This window comes from Nuphar pumila, chromosome 15 (assembly GCF_984573655.1).
Source record: "Nuphar pumila chromosome 15, dmNupPumi1.hap1.1, whole genome shotgun sequence".
In the NCBI taxonomy this organism is placed as follows: domain Eukaryota; kingdom Viridiplantae; phylum Streptophyta; class Magnoliopsida; order Nymphaeales; family Nymphaeaceae; genus Nuphar; species Nuphar pumila.
This window is the reverse complement of record NC_143263.1, coordinates 84,810,779-84,828,873: the sequence shown is the minus strand read 5'-3', so window position 1 is coordinate 84,828,873 and position 18,095 is coordinate 84,810,779. Positions and strand designations below refer to the sequence as shown.

At 36.9% G+C, this 18,095-nt stretch overlaps 1 protein-coding gene across 1 annotated transcript in view; it reads right to left on the bottom strand.

Annotated features, from left to right (window-relative positions):
- Window positions 1-463: 463 nt before the first annotated feature.
- LOC149815832 (mRNA export factor GLE1-like) overlaps window positions 464-18,095 on the bottom strand; it is a 109,098-nt gene continuing 91,466 nt past the window's right edge. Inside the window, exons 14-16 of the mRNA XM_089990105.1 lie at window positions 2,148-2,279; window positions 1,355-1,477; window positions 464-961 (exon numbers count right to left, since the gene is read on the bottom strand). Of these exons, the coding sequence (XP_089846231.1) occupies window positions 740-961; window positions 1,355-1,477; window positions 2,148-2,279 (477 nt within the window). The 3' untranslated portion in view covers window positions 464-739. The remainder of the gene's footprint in view (window positions 962-1,354; window positions 1,478-2,147; window positions 2,280-18,095) is intronic.

Below are 18,095 nucleotides of genomic sequence, written 5' to 3'. Positions count from 1 at the left end.
TTGTATCCAGACTCAGAGTCCGACATACTCTTTGAATTTCAGATTTGGAGTTGAATCTGGTATGACCTTCCATTCATCAGATTTGGAGTTTTCACGATTCGGCTTGCTACAAAAGGAAACAAAAAGAATGCACTAATCAAGATAACAGATGGCTACCACACCCACCAACAGGGGCTCGCTAGTCTGGCAGGAGCAGCTAGTGCACGTCACCTTGTGTTTGGACATTGCAGGTTCAAAACCCAATGGTACAATTGAATAACTGGTAGGGTTCTGCCTAACCCCAGCTTGCCTTTGAAAAAAAAAATGCCTACCACACCCGCCCAGGTTGCCCGAGTGGCAGAGGATCTAGGGAGAAGGTGCTGATCCCTACCCCTTCGTTCCAGGTTTGACTTCCACCGGATGTGCGGGTGTCTTTAACTGGTGGGTTCTGAAAGGGCTTGGATATCGGTGACCCCACCCGAGGTTCACCTCGTAAGGGGGCAGGCCCCATTAAGTGACCTGGTTATTGGTGAGGGTTCCAATCGTCATCAATAAAAAAGAAAGAAAGAAAAAGAAGGATATCAGATGCCTACCTGCTGCCACTCTCACAATAATAGATCAGTAGAAATGGTAGCAAGCCTTATCAACTTGACTCCCTGGAAGACATAGAGGCCTTTAACATATGCCCACAAATTTTAACATTCCAAACTAATCTGCTGAGTGTGCCATGAATCATATGAAGCTTCTACACCAGTGAATGTCAAAACCAGAAGTCATTTGACTCCAGAATTTGCGCAAAGTGTCGACCGTTTGGCTCGGAGAGGTACTCATTCGATTGGAGATAAGTATCAAGGTTGTTGATGACTTTTGCGGCCAAAGGGTCCTCCTTCCCTTTTAGATTTGGCAGGTACTTACAAGAGAGAACACGTAGAATCTTTATAAATTGGTTCCCGTACCTGCGAAACAGAATGTACCCAGCAACCTGGAAATGCAATAACACCAACTCAATTCATCAGGTAAAACTTATCTGTTTAAAATAACAAAAAACTAGAAGACGAGGGCTCCACACACATGGCTAGGTGGACCAGCTTAAGGCATTCAAGTCAAAAAATGTCACGAGTTTGCTCCACAGGGTGTGCATTCCTTGCTGAAAGGTTGAAGCCGATGGGAAACTATCCCCAGTGGGTAGAAGGGGAGTACTCATGTTTTACACCACGGACACTAAACAGGGTCACGATCAATGTGGCACCTCTTGGCCCATGATGGGATATACGGATCTGAATATATATATATATATATATATATATATATATATATATATATATATATATATATATATTATTTATAAATCTATGTAAGATATCATTTACATTACCCTGAGAAAAGCCACCAGTGCAGTAGCCGTAGTTCTATTAGCTGGTAGCACATTCAAAAACCTTGCAAGCCATGCCCAACCTTCCTTCAGGCCATGTTGGTTTTCGATCCCAGGAATTTCCGTCTGCTCAAAATTGAAAACTTGATTCAGCATAAGTGGATTGTCTTTATTCATAAATACTTTCAACAGAGTTACAAGTATCTTGCTGAAGCGAACTCTTAGAAGCAAGAAATGAGGAGCAGATTTTGAGGTGACAATGTACTGGTCATTTTCAAGACAAATTCCTTTCCTTTGATTAATCACTATTTAATACTGAAAGACAACCAAATAGAGATGATGATGAAGAAAAAGCACTGCAACCACAAGCATGGCTCAGAGAGTTCTTGCTTTTTGTTTTTTCTCTTTGAGAATCCTCCTAGAATTTAAACCCCCTTCCCTGCAATTTATATTTCAGTATCGAATAAAAGAAAACGGGTGGCATAACATGAGTAGGTTGCAAAATAGTACCTTGACATGCAACATTTCAGAGGCTATTTTATATGACAAAAATAAGATATAGAACATAACAAAGAAGCTAGAGACAGCTTTCAATTTCAAAAATTATGACTTGAATCTTTCCTCTATCCATAAAAAGACAATTTCAGCTTTCTTAATGTGCATTCGCATGACAAGTTGGCTATTATTCAGCAACCTAAAATCTGTATCCTGAATAACACAATAATGCCCTGAGAAGTACAGCAAAGCTACATAAAATAAAAGGAAAAAACAAATGAAGAGATCAGTGCTAGCAAACCTGAACCAAAGCAGCATAGAGTGTCATGTAGGCTTCTATGCGTTGTAAATAGCTATCAGTGCTTTCAATTTTTCCATCATCTTCCTTGTAACCAATCATTTTACAGTAGGCTTCTTTGGTTTCAAAAGCAGACTGAAACAGAATCACACGAATGAGTCTTTGTGTTGGTTCAAAAGTCAATAGACCAACCATTAATATCCAGTTTGTTTATCTTAGGTAAACAAAGTTTTGCACTGAAAGCAAATAATGGCTGAAGAGTACCTATCACCATGGTTCATATAAACCCATGCTTGGGTTTAACCCCTTCCAAGAAAAGAAACAAAACAACACTCCAAATTTTAAAATCAGAAAAGTTGCAACTCTGAAGTTGGATTTCCAAACTCAAAGTCAGCATTTTTTTTTTCAGGACAAGCTCAATATATTTAAATTAATTCAAAGGTATGATTCTACACAAAAGCAAAGAGAAACATCGGTAGTCGTTTTTAACCACCAGAAAGGTAGAGTTGTTAAATAGCAAACAAAAAGTACATCAGCCTGTCGGCCTGCAGAATCATGATAGTAAAAGCAAGGGATCAGTGGTAGGTCATTGATTTCCTGATGGCATTTCATCCTATATTTGATAGTATCCATAGCAGTATTCTCCACTGTGCTTCCCTCCCTATCCTAGTACAAACTTTGGTTGAACTGTTAGATAAGATTAAAATTAAGCCTCAACACACAGTCTTCGGAGGAGGCAGTGTTTGTTGCAGCCAGACCGCTAGAGGGTAGAGGAGGAGGTAAGAGGGGGAGGTAGATCTAGAAACACTAGAGGAGACATTAGCTTAGTTCAGTGTTATTATTGTAGAGGATATGAATATACAAAGAATACATGCCTAGCTCTAATAAAAGTAAAGGTAGAGCTTGTTAAAATGTATCTCGTAAAGTCATTATTGTAAATCTAAATATATATATTTATATACATAGAGATACATTTACATATAATATATTATATGTACATATATCTCTCTCTATATAAATATATATATTTATATACCTTTTTTTTATTTTTTTACCCGAAAAGGGTATTCTTGTAATTTCCTATCTTGCGCATATTCCATTTGGAATATGTTGTAATTTTCTTATTTATTTTTTGTAATTCTTTTTTTTACTTTTTTCCTTTTATTTCTTATTTTATTTAAAGTGCATTGGGGGTCCCCCAATAGAGTCGTTGGGGGCCCCAACGGTCACAAATGTGACCGTTGGGGGCTCCCCAACGACTCCTTTGGGAGCCCTCCCTTTGCACCTTTTGACACTTGTATAAATAGGGGTGTTCCCCCTTTGTAATGCTCAAGCTTGAGAGTCTCAAACATTTGTTCTTTTTATCAAATACATGCATTATTGCATGTTTGCTACTTTTACGCTTTTTGCGTATTTTGTTCAAGTGTTTTCGTACACTTCTTTTATAAAGTATTTATCTATGTCACACGGACTCGGCTAGGGAGGTGTCGCACCCGAGTCGACACGCCCCGACACGGGTGCGGACACGGGTGCGGCTTCGGACTCGGCCTGGACTCGGTCAACGCCGAGTCGGACAACGAGTTGAGGCCGAGTCTGTCCACATTTTGGACTCGGTCAACTTTGACCGAGTCCAAAAATGTCTATTGAAAAAACTAAAAAAATGATTTTTTTATATAAAAAGAGACAGTGCACAGTGCCTGTGCACAGTGCACACAGTGATGTGCCTGTGCGCACAGTGATGTGCCTGTGCACAATGCGCACAGTGCTGTGACTGTGCACTTTTTAAATAAAATAAAATAATATCTTTTTAAAAAAATAAAATATATATATATATATATATATATATATATATATATATATATATATATATATATATAGCCGAGTCCCCGTGTCCAAAAATTTTAAAATTGCGCCGCACCCGTGTCGCACCCACACCCGCACCCATGTGACATAGGTATTTATGCTTGTATGTGTATTGTCTCTTCATAGACAATTTTACATGGTATCAGAGCTTGGTTGGTGATAAAGGATTGTGGGATTCTCTTCTTTTCAAATGCCTCGAAAAGCGTACCTTCGGATCTTTGGAGGTTGAAGTGGTGGATCTTGCTTCTCAAACATTTTAGAAGAATCTTGCGCAAGCTAGCATTTGGAATATTGTGTTGGTACGCCATTTCTCCCTTTCTCTCTACTTCATAATGGGCGAAAAAGAGTCTCACTTTACTCTTGGCTTCAAATTGAATGGGTCCAATTATCATATTTGGGCCGGAAACATGGAGGCTCACATAAAAGGGAAGGGGCTATGGGGTTATGTGCAAGGCACAATTCCGGAACCGGAACCCAAAATAACCGTGGTAAACGGAAGTGAAATCATGCTTCTTGAAGGAGAAGAAAGGGTTAGAGCTCTTGAAGAGTACTCTAAGAAGCACGATGAGTGGGAAATGAAGAATTTCAAGATTCTTTCTTGGTTCTTTTCATCCGTTGAAACTAAGATTAATGCCAACATTATTAAGTTCAAAAAGGCATCGGAAGCTTGGCATTATCTTGATAAAATGTATACATCAAGGGACCTATCTCATAAGTATTATCTTCAAAAGAAGGCTCTCTCTCTTACTCAAGGTGAAATGACTATTAGGGAATATTTGGCCGACCTTTCCTTCATTTGGGATGAGCTTGCCATGCTTGAACCAAAATGGAGTGGAGAAGCAATTGAACTCCGTCACAAGCAACTCGAAGAAGATCGGTTCTTCAATTTTTTGAATGGGCGAAGGCCCGAATTTGAGCAAATAAGGTCATCTCTTCTATCATCTTTTACTCCTTCCTCTCTTGAAGATGTACTCACCAAATTAAGTGTTGAGGAGACTCGTATGAGTTTATGTAAACAAGGATCAAGTGTTCTTATGGTTCCTTGTAATCATGAAGAAAGTAATGAGGTCAATGCCGTATCAAGACCCGGGAACAATGTAAAAACCTATTGCCCCCCTCATTTTAAACCACAAAATCAAGGTGAAAATGGTGGGCCAAGAGGAAAAAGGAACTATAGCAAAATTATGTCATTTTTGTAAAGAACTCAGACATATAAAACCCATATGTCCTAAATGGAAAAAGCTTCTCGCAATGGCTACCACCGGTGTACCACAAAAGGAGGAGACATCATCAAGTGGGTCACTCTCTTTAAATCAGATAGTGGAAGCCCTTCAACCTCTACTCAAGGGAGCTACCTTTGGTGCCGTCGTGTCTACTTCATTTCTTACAGGTAAAGTCTCTTGGCTTTTGGACTCCGGTGCATCTTTTCATATGTCCCCAAACATGTTTTCACTTTCCGATTTCTCAAAAAATGTTTCTCCCTCTTTTGTTTCCACTGCGGATGGAACCTCTCTTGAAATTAAAGGTATAGGCTATGTCACAGGGATTCGGCTAGCAGGGTGCCGCACCCGCGTCGACGCGACTCGACGGGGGTGCGGGTGAGGTCAACCCAATCGTGGGTGCGTTGACCGCACCCAGGATCATTTCGGTCCATTTTTGTTTGGATTTTTTTTTTTTTAAAAAAAAAATTTGCCCTACGAAATGGGTTGCGAAATTTTTTTTAAAAAAAAATTCTGCTAGCAGCTGCCTTTTCAATTTCGTAAAAGATTTTCTCTCTCCACAATAAATGACAGCAGCTGCTACTCCTGCCTTTTCAATTTTGTAAAGGATTTTCTCTCTCCACAATAAATGACAGCAGCTGTTGCTCCTGCCTTTTCAATTTCGTAAAGGATTTTCTCTCTTCACAATAAATGACAGCTGACAGCAGCTGCCTTTTCAATCCTTTTTCGTAAAGGATTTTCTCTCTCCATAATAAATGATAATGATGGTTCTTTTTAGTAAAGGATTTCCTTTGTTCTCCTGTTCTCCTGACGAAATGGGTGCGTGCAGCTGTATATAAAATAAAATTTGAAAAAAACCCACGTCGCATATATATATATTATTTTTGCCCCTGCCGCACCCGCGCACCCGGGTTTTTTGCAAGTGCCGAATCCCCGCACCCGCACCCGCACCCATGTGACATAGGGTATAGGTAATTTTGAAACTCAAGATTTTTTTATTCAAAAAATTAGATTTATACCTAAACTAAACTTAAATATTCTCTCTGTTTCTCAACTTTCGGACCATGGTTGCGATATTAAGTTTTCTTGTGATAAATGTTTAATACAGGATCACCAGTCCGAGAAATTGATTGGGGAAGGCTTTAGAAAAGGAGACTTATACTAAATGGAATTTCTTCAAGTTCCAAAATCTTTTTGTAATGTGGCCCAAAACAAAGATATAAATGTATGGCACAAAAGACTTGGTCATCCTAATATCACCAAGTTGTCTTATTTACATTTTGCAAAAGACCCATGTAAAAGTTCATTTTCTTGTAATGATTGTATTTTCGGAAAAATGCAAAGTTTACCTTTTGAGCAAAAAACTATGTTCTCTTCTAAACCTTTCGAGATTGTTCATTCGGATGTTTGGGGACCCGCACCTGTTTCTTCAAAAGGAGGCTTTCCTTATTATGTCATTTTTGTGGATGATTTTTCCAGATATTCGTGGATCTATTTTCTTAAGTTCAAACATGAAGTTTTTTCATGTTTTAAAACATTTCATTCAATGATCAAGAATCAATTCAACAGTAATATAAAGATATTTAGAAGTGATTCTGGAGGGGAATATCTCTCCAATCAATTTAAAGTATATCTTGAGGATCATGGAATTGTCCATCAAAGGTCTTGTCCTAAAACTCCTCAACAGAATGGGTTGGCCGAAAGAAAACATAGGCACATCATTGAGACTACTAGGACCCTTCTTGTTTCCCAAAACATTCCTAAATTTTTTTGGGCAGAAGCAGCTATTGCTTTTGTTTATATGATAAATCGCTTGCCATCTAGGATATTAGGAAAAATATCCCCTTTTGAGATTTTATATAAGCTTGAACCTGATTATAATAGGTTACGAGTTTTTGGGTGTAAGTGTTTTATACCTACGGATAAGAATGGCAAACTATCTCCCAAGGCTATCCCTTGCGCCTTTCTTGGATATTCCGAAACTCAAAAAGGGTTTCGTTGTTATGATCTTCGAGATGATAAGTTATGTCTCTAGAAATGTAACTTTTTGGAAAATGAAAGTGGCTTTGAAAAAAATGTTTCTCAACAAGAAAATTTTGATTATTCATTCCTATTTGACCTATTGTCTAGTAATGATGATATATCTAGTGATGATGATGTATCATCAAATCATGATGAGGAAAATGATGGTGACATTGGTGAACATAACTCACTCAATGAACAAGAAAGTAGATTTTCAAGTGATCCAATAACCTACTCTCGTAGAAACCAAGACACCTTTAGAAGTGCTATTGACCAATATAGTGAGCTTGTTCCTACTATCGATCACCGAAGATCTGAAAGGAATAGAAGACCTCCAACTCGTTTTGTTTCTTTTGATTCTTTCTTACCCCGATATAGGGCTTGTCTTAGTGCCATACACTCTTATTTTGAACCAAGAAATTTTGAAGAAGCTAAAAAATGTATAGAATGGCAAGAAGCTATGCAAAATGAACTTAATGCCCTTAAAAAGGCTGAAACTTGGGATTTCCAAACTCTACCCATAGGAAAGAAAACTATAGGTTGTCGATGAGTTTTTAAGGTTAAGACTAAGAGCGACGGATCTCTAGAAAGGTATAAAGCTCGCTTAGTCGCAAAAGGGTATGGGCAAGAATATGAAATTGATTATGAAAAAACCTTTGCTCCTGTAGCTCGAATGGTTACAATTAGATGTCTTATTACTATTGCATCTATTAAAAATTGGAACATTTTTCAAATGGATGTGAAAAATGCTTTTTTAAATGATGATCTTAATGAAGAAGTGTATATGGATGCTCCACCAGGCATGAAGATTCCTAAAGATAAAGTTCTTCGTCTTCGTAAGGCTCTCTATGGTTTGAAACAGACCCCCAAAACCTGGTATGACAGATTTACCAGTGTAATGCTGGAAAATGGCTTTTCCTCATGTTATACTGGCACTGCTCTATTTACTAGAAGATCTAATGCAGGAATTGTGATTCTATTACTCTATGTTGATGACATGTTAATTACAGGTGATGATGTTCAAGGAGTCAAGGGTATTAGGTCTGTCTTGACTTGAAAATTTGAGATGTCCGACTTGAGTTTTCTGACATATTTTCTTGAAATTGAGGTTGCCTATTCGCAACATGGTTATTTTCTATCTCAGTCTAAACTTGCTTGTGATATTATTGACAGATCAGGAATTTCTGATGACAAAGTATGCGAAACTCCTGAAGTCGTGGGATCAAAAATGAAGATTGACGACGGTGTTCCCCTAACCGATCCTACTCCTTACAGGCAGTTGGTAGGCTCTTTAATGTACCTTAGCATTACTCGACCCGACTTGTCACATGCTATTCACATCGCCAGTCAGTTCCAGCACGCTCCTACAACCGTTCATATGAGTGCTGTCCTTCGCATCATAAGATATTTGAAGGGAACAATAAATAAGGGAGTATTTATATCTTCTTCTTCTGAATTAAAATTACTTGCTTATACTGACTCAGATTGTAGAGGTGACCCTAATAACCGTCACTCCACCACTGGTTTTTGTGTTTTCTTAGGTGAATCTTTAATCTCATGGCGATGTAAAAAACAACAGAAGGTCTCTTTGTCATCCACTGAAGCCGAATATAGAGCCATGACATCTACCTCCATGAAAATTGTATAGATTCGACGCCTTTTGGAAGATATGGGAGTGGTTGCCGAAGAACCAACAAAGCTATGCTGTGACAATAAAAGTGCAATCTATATTGCCAAGAACCACACCTTTCACGAGCGAACAAAGCATATAGAGATGGACTGTCATTATGTCAGAGAAGAATACTTGAAAAAGGTCATTGATCTATCATACGTGACATCTGAGTATGAACTTGCCGACTTCTTCACAAAAGCTCTATGTTCGCCCAGATTTCATTTCCTTCTTGACAAACTTGCGGTTATCACACCGTAAGTTTGAGGGGGGGTGTTAAAATGTATCTCCTAAAGTCACTATTGTAAATATAAATATATATATATATATATATTTATATACATAGAGATACATTTACATATAATATATTATATGTACATATATCTCTCTCTATATAAATATATATATTTATATACCTTTTTTATTTTTTTTACCTGAAAAGGGTATTCTTGTAATTTCCTATCTTGCGCATATTCCATTTGGAATATGTTGTAATTTTCTTATTTATTTTTTGTAATTCTTTTTTTTTTTACTTTTTTCCTTTTATTTCTTATTTTATTTGAAGTGCATTGGGGGTCCCCCAATAGAGTCGTTGGGGGCCCCCAACGGTCACAAATATGACCGTTGGGGGCTCCCCAACGACTCCTTTGGGAGCCCCCCCTTTGCACCTTTTGGCACTTGTATAAATAGGGGTGTTCCCCCTTTGTAATGCTCAAGCTTGAGAGTCTCAAGCATTTGTTCTTTTTATCAAATACATGCATTATTGCATGTTTGCTAATTTTACGCTTTTTGCGTATTTTGTTCAAGTGTTGTGAGAGTGTTTTCGTACACTTCTTTTATAAAGTATTTATGCTTGTATGTGTATTGTCTCTTCATAGACAATTTTACAGAGCTTTCGTAACATCTTCCAGTCGAGAGAATTCTAGCCTTCTAGGCCCAAGGATGAGAAAATAGATAGTCGTAATGGTGCTCAAACTACTACTTTCTCTATGGTGGGTTCTTCAGAGCATTTGCCTGGTGATCAATTATAGATTCTAGAGTAGATCTAACAGTTGCAGCTCTTAGCTTAGTCATCCATTGTTTTCCCATATTCTGGTATTGCTCACGCAAATATTGTAATATCACGTATTTTTCCATGATTTTTAAATTTGAAAAATATGAATTTTAAATTAAATATTTAATTAAACTTATAAAAATAATGAAAATATATTAAAATATAAGTGACGACAGCTTGGTCTGGGCGTGGCCCAGAGCCCACTGACAAGACCTAGATGAGCCAAATATAATTTGAGAAAGTTTTTGTATTTAACCTTTAAAATCGAGCAAAATTCAAAGGCGAAAATCAGGTATGTACACTATTAGATGCGCCTTGTAATTTTGAGCATGTTGGTGACCTGTTTTTCTGAAATTGGGTTACAGTTGGCCCGAAAATCGCATTTTTCAAAAATGACCCGCCTCTATTTTTTGCTTTTTCCGGATTGGATCGGATTGGATCCGCTATGTTTGATCCAAGTTAATATGGATCTAGACCTTGTCCAGGACCCATATTGACTAGGATTTGGTCTAGGTGGGATCCATATGGATTTGGATATTGGATCCAGATCTCGATCTGAAATCCATACATGACCAATTTTAAACTTTAAAATCAATTTAAAATTTAAATTGGATAAGCTAGAGTTCTACCTTGGGTAGAACTCTACTCTATGGAGTCTTCCAGAGGGGGGGCGACATCCTATGGAATATTCCAATTATTGAATAAAATAATAAATTAATTAAAAAAAGATATTATCTAGAAGAGGTCGAGTTCTACATTGAATAAAACTCTACTCTCTAAAGCCTTCTGTAAAGGGGATGTCACCTTCTAGATAAAATCAAAAGAGAAAATAAAACAAGGAGATAAAGTATTATAAAAGGGGTTAGTCTCCTCCCTCTCTCTAGAAAATCGCATTCCAAAGAGAGAGGGAGAGAGTTAAAGAGGAAACCCCAAACTCATGTCGGGAGAGAGAGAGAGAGAGGAAAAAAAATGAGAGAAGAAAGAAAGAGAGAAAAGAAAATAGAGGAAAGAAGAAAGAAAAGGACAAAATCCAACCTTTTCATACATCCATTACTTTTCTCCTGTCTTTTTTCTACACTACAATTAAGGTACAGGTTTCTCTCTAAGTTCTTACAGAGAGAAATAGGTATAAATCTGATTTTGTGTAAGTTTAGATGAAAAGGAAAATCTGATTAAAAAAATAAATAAATAAATAAATAAATAAATAAATATATATATATATATATATATATATATATATATATATATATATAAAGTGACAATTTCATGTATATATACGTATATAGGACTATTTCTTGAGATTTTGATTTTCCTAAAGTATCAAATGTGAAATTATCTGTGTTTTTTATTTCCATAGGTGTCGATTTTCTTGATTTGATGTGAGCATGCCATATAGGTTAATCAATTTTTCCTGCTTAAGCATATGAATGCATATATTCAATTTTTATCGATTTTGGATATGCATGTCGATTTTCTGTTAATAGCCATATATATATATATATATATATATATATATATATATATATATATATATATATATATATATATATATATATATATATTAGCCCTGTCGATCTTGCAATGTGATGAAATATTTTTAGCATGTTTTGGATACCTTTTGAATTAGATCTGATTGTGTGCAATCTGATCAGACTTGCTAATCTCTTCGTGTAAGCAAATCCAATTAAACTTGCTGATTTCTAATAGTGTGCAAATCTAATCAGACTTGCCGACTCTTTTTTAGTGCAAACCTGATCAGACTTGCAGTGTGATGTTTGTGTGCAAATCTGATCAGATTTGCCGACTCTTTTGAGTGCAAATCTTATCAGACTTGCAGTGTAATGTTGGTGTGAAAATCTAATCAAACTTGCCGACCCTCATGGGGTGCAAATATGATCATACTTGCAGCATTTCAGAAGGAGAGCAAATCTGATCAAATCTGCCCAACTGTTTTGATATGCAAACTAATCAGAATTGCCAATTTATATATATGCATACAATCCATTGTTGATGATTATATTTTCAGCATGTTCTAATAATGTCATATGATTTAGATTTGTTTTGCTCATGCCTATGTATATGTGTGTGTACATATATATATATATATATATATATAAATATATATACATATACGTTTATGTTCAGATTTGTCAGGTATGCAAATCTTATCAAACTTGTTGAGTTTTAGTGGTCAATAAATCTGATCAGACTTGCCGACCTCATTGGGTGCAAATCTGATCAGACTTGCCAATTTTTTTGTGAGTGTAAATTTGATCAAACTTGTCAATTTTTGTAAGTGTGCAATTCTGATCAGATCTGCCCAGTGTTATGGTATGCAAATCTGACCAGACTTGTCAACTTTCATACTAGGCCAACTTGATCAGGTTTTGTCGAGTTTCATACTATGTAAATCTAAACAAATTTGTCGTGTTCAGGTTCACATTCATTTTGGCTGTAGGCTTATGTATTTAATTATACGTTTGATTGATTATGCATGCCTATGCATTAGAATACCATGTTGCAATTGTGCATATCATACACATGAATATGAAATTTTATTTGATGTTGCATAAATATGATCATATGCATGTTTGGATGTTTATGCATGGAATTGATCATGTTAATGTGTTCTGCAAGCATCGATTGACATGTGTATGCCTTTGGTTTTATGTACATTCATTTGTGTGATTGAATGTGCATTATGAACAAGTCTTGAAATGAGGTGTATGTTGCATATTCACTGAAATTTTGCAAGTATGTATAAATCACTTTTGAGATGTGTTGGTGGTCAGATGTGAACCACTGTGAGTCGTGCAGGTCAGGAGCATGTGTTGCTCAAATTGTTGATTTTATTATGCCTTGCAAAATTTCTTTCTAAAAAGTTAATAGTTTTTCCAAAATTAATTGCACTGTTACATGTTACGGGCTAGGGCCTGAAATTAGTTTTGCAAAACAGTTGAAATTATTTGAAAAAATAAAAGAGACCAAACAATGTAATTAATCTCTTCCTTGATGTCACTTCCACATTGTGAGAATCTTGGATGGCGGTCTTGGAGGACCGTGAGGATACTAAAACTCTGTGTGTGATTGTGCCTTTAAACCCGATATGATGGTTTACCTCTCAACCACGGTTTTAAGAAGATTCAGCTATTTTGCCTAAGGGTGGTCTTGTTGAATCAGCTGTAGTTATTGGTATACCAAGAAAGTGCCGTCAATGGATGTTGATTTCTTTGATGTCCCGACATTAGATGTTGATTTTTAATGTTCCAATGAATTGTGTTGATTCTTGATATCGGTCGAGGAACGCATGTAAAACTCAAAAATAAAATACAAATTGTGTGTTAAGCTACAACTAAGAACCTAACTTGGATTTTGAGAATTTGTGCCTGTTTTTAGTATCGGCGAGTTTAAGGAAAAGTGAAAACTAAAATTTGTATGCATTTAATAGGGACATGCATGCAAAAGCAACTCTGATAAATAACTTAATAAGTTATTCATGCATGTGCATTGAATCGTGTATCTTTATTGTTCAACATTAGTTAATGCATTTATGCTTATTTTGTTTCGCATGATATTTTGTTAAATGCTTGAATGATAAGTTGTTAATTTTGATATTCCTCTGAAATTTATGCATGAAATTGGTTTATATTATTCCTTTACTGTTTGGATTTTTAGAGGAATTCGTACAAAGGACTTTGGTTCTTACCCTTTTTCATAAAACTATTTTACAGGTTCGGATGCTCAGTGATATCCTAACTTGTTGGTTGGAGACTGCAAGCCTTGTGTGACTGGTTTCTGGTTCTCTGACAAATGGATTATTTTGAGATAGACGATTTTTGTGTCTGAAACTATTTTGACATTATTATTAAATTTAATAAAGTTTGAATTATTCTTCTTTGATTCAATGCAGAGTCTGGTTTGTCATTTGGTATATTAAATTTGTGAGGCCCCAGATCTTGGGGTTAGTTTTCGCAATTGTTTAAAAAAAAATCACTATTTTTACGAGGGTCAGTTGGGGTCGTTACAAATATCTTTTATGGTTCCTCAGGTTGGCTAATAAACTTACAAGCGTCTTGTAAAACGAATGCTCTTAACTAAATGTCATCCCTGCAAGGACATTTTTCATACTACAAATGGATCTCTGATTGATTGTATTGTGTAAGATCAATTATTAGGAAGGAGGATTGGGATTGACCGTCAAAAGGGTATGAGTCCACAAAAGAGGGTTGAAGTTGGTCTAAGAGTTATAGTTATGAATGAGTTTGACTTGTAGCACTAGAGGCTGGGGCATATATTAAGCTCTAAGTTGCAGTATCATGTAAAGGAGTGTAAAAGTTGTCAATCAGCCAAGAGACATGTCTTACCCTTGGGTCTGAGCAAAAGCCATATAGTCTAAGTCACACGAACTCGACTAGGGAGGCGACGCACTCGCGTCGACACGGGTGCGGACACAAGTGCGGCTTCGGACACAGGCCAGACTCAGTCAACGCACCTGGGCCAAGTCTGTCCACTTTATAGACTCGATCAACTTTGACCAAGTCTATAAATGTCCGTTTTGAAATACGTTTTGAATCTGGGTCGGGTTCGGATCCAGACCCGACCCAGATCCAAACTTCATCTGCATCAGGGCCGAACCCTAAAAGGGGTTTACGACAGGAGGATGGGCTTACCCTATCGATTTTGCCTCCCCCCCAGCCCCTGCAGCTTCCTCCTACACTCACGCCAGCGATCCAGACTCCGGCGACGGTAGCCGCAGGCGACGCCAGCCACCGTCTCCCCCTTTCCTCCATTAACAGGTATGCCCCTCATTCCCACTCTCTCCTCTTCGTCCGGCAGGGGGCTCCCCCTTCCTCCTTATTTTCCGTCAGGTGGCGGAGCCCCCTGCCTCGTTCTTTTTTTCTGGCAGGGGTCAGAGCCTTAGCCGGAAAATAAAGTATGGCAGGGGCTTCCACCCCCTGCCGGAAAAAAAGAACAAGGCAAGGTGCTCCGCCCCTGCCTCGTTTTTATTTTCCGGTAACCCCCCCCCTCCCCCCTCCCTGCACCCTTTGCTCGCAGAAGAGGGGCTCGGCCCCTCCCTGTGCCTCTGATTCACAGAGGAGGGTCTCGACCCCTCCTCGTTTCCCTTCTATCCAACGGGCAAGGCTAGGCTCGGCCTGTCAGACGAGCCCCCTCCATACCCCACTCCTTCTTACCCCCTTCTCATTTTTTTTCTGACAGGGGGCGGAGCCCCTGCCGAAAAAAAAGAACGAGGCAGGGGACTCTGTCCCTGCCTCATTCTTATTTTCTGGCAGCCCCTCCCCCCCCCTCCCTGCCTCGTTCTTTAAAATATATATATATATATAGCCGAGTCCACGTGTCCGAATTTTTTAAAATTGCGCCGCACCCGCACCCATGTGACAGCATATAGTCCTTTTGATCTTGTGTATGCTAATGCATGTGGTCCCTCACCGGCATATTTTATCACCTTTATTAATGATTGTACAATAATACTTGGATATATTTCATAAAGAATACAAATAAGCTTATTAAGATCTTTAAAAAGTTTTATGTCATGGTTTAGAATCAATTTTTTGTCAAAACTAAAACACCTCATTCTAATTCAAGAGAGTATATTAAACCCATGTATTTCAGGGTTACTTGCAAGAAAAAAAATAGTGCATAAAAAATCATGTCCCTACACTTCTCAACAAAATGAAGTTGCAAAAAGAAAAATAGACATATTTTCGAGACTATTAAGTCTCTTTTTGTTTCAAGTTGTGCACCTAAAATATATTAAGTAGATGCAATTAATATGGCATTTCTCAAATTAATTGCATGCCTTCTAGAGTTCTCAAGGGTATTTCTCCTTATCAGAAATTATATGGTGTTGCTCTTAACTATAAATTGTTAAAAGTTTTTTAATGCACTCACTTTTGTGCATTTACTTAAGAGATATAGGGATAAACTTTCATCTCATGCAATGAAATGTGGTATCTTAGGATTCCCTAATGAACAGAAAGGTTAGAAATGTTATGATCCCGTTGGAAAAAAATAAATTTCTATAAATGGTCTTTCTTGAGCATACACCATACTTTAAACATTTTAGAGGAGGAAAATAAGGTTTCTTTCTCTTTCTTGGTGTCCTGTCCAATAGAAGAAAAAAATGATAATTACACAGGTGTTCAAAGGGAGGAAGATCATGACAAAAGCAATAGATTTGGTAAAGTCTACTCTAGAAGCCTAGAGAATGTTGTTAAGATACCATTTTTGGATCCAATAGAACTAGAGAAGACACAAGACTTAGAGGCTAATCTTGATCCGTCCCTGGTTGATTCTAGGCTTTCAGTTCAAGAGTCTAATTTACCTTCTCCTCTTCAGGTACATCGCAGTTCCAGAATCCATGGTTCTCCCACTCACTTTGTATTTTATGAGTTTTTTTCTCCTAAGCATCGTCCATTCTTGGTTTTAATTCACTCCTATGTTAAGCCTAATTTCTATGCAAAAACAGGTTTCAAACAGTTGCAACATTTAATGGCTGAAGAGTTAAATGCTCTAGAAAAAATACATGCATAGGATCTTGTGAAACCTTTACATGTAAACAATATTGTGGGGTGCAAATGGGTTTATAAGATAAAGACTAAGACAAATAGATCAATCCAAAAACACAAGGCTAAATTGGTAGCAAAAGGTTATAGTCACCAATTTGAGATTGAATTTGCTTAAACTTTTACACTCGTGGCACATATGACTACTATAAGGCCTTTGCTTATTGTGGCTACAACAAAACAATAGAACTTATGACAATTGGATTAAAAAATGTCTATTGGAGTTAAATGCTCTAGAAAAATTCCATGAAAGGATGAATCACATTGAGATAAATTGTCACTTTATAAGGAGAGGATACGAACATGGAGCCATTTCTCTTGAGCATGTGAGCACTAAAGATCAAATTGTAGACATGTTCAGTAAGAGTCTTGCACCTTTGTTGTTTGTCATTCCTTCCCAAATTTGGGATGATTCCTCTTGCATCATCTCGAGTTCAAGAGAGAGTGATGAAAAATATAATATAGTGTATCATCAATGTTTGTGCTACCTTCTTGTATATTCTATTATTTATATGGGTGTTCTTGTACTTTTCAACATTTTGTTGTAAAGTCATAAAGGGTTATTTATATCAATTTTTAGTTCATTTGTTAGCAAGGGGGGATCGACCCCTTATATTGTTGTAACCCTTTTTCATTTGAAGTAATGAAGTTTCCCTTATTTTCTTCCTCCCATCCTCTCTCTTGAATCTTCTTCTTCCTTGCTTTGATATGGTCTTGAAAAGAGCAATTAAAATGTCAATAATAAATTATTGAAAGGGAATAAATGTACAATTAACAACTAGTCAACTACTTATAACAACACAAGTTTGAAAAGGAGAAAATAAAATATTAACTATTTATAATAAGCAATAAATTTTTGAAAAGAAGAAAATGAACTACCTAAATTTTTGAAGATTACAAACAAATCTTGGTATCTGAAATTAACTTAGGTACCAACATAAATAACACCTTGAGGCATGATGTTTAGACTAGAAAAAGTGTCTCAGTACAAATTTTAGAGAAAAGGTGCTACTAGGCTCCAAGTTATCAAATTTCTAATAAAATTTAAAATTTCAAGGAAAATATTAACGAAATAATAGCAAGAAAATCAGTTAATAGAGCTAAATGAACCTGAATGAAGCAAACATGTTTTCAAGATGAATATATGCAACAAGTATAAAACAAAGAAAGAATTTATGTGATGATAAAACAGGACATTTTTTGGATCAATGAAGAACCTGTTCCTGAAGAGAATCCAACTTCAAGTGTTCAACAGAATCAGAAAAGAAAAGAAAGAAAAATAACAGGCAAAACCCTGGTCCTACATGCAATCATGTGAAATGTTGAAGAAAGCTTGGAGACAAAGAATGATTTGGCATATCAAAATATAAGATTAAGCACCAGTATGCATTAGAAGAAACATATGGAATCATGTAAGCATGCCCATATTTGTGAACAAAGGAACACACATGCATGCGAGCACACATGTATATGGAATTAGGGCTGGTAAATGAACCAAGAAGCTTGTGACTCGGATCGGTTCGGCTAGTCACAAACTCG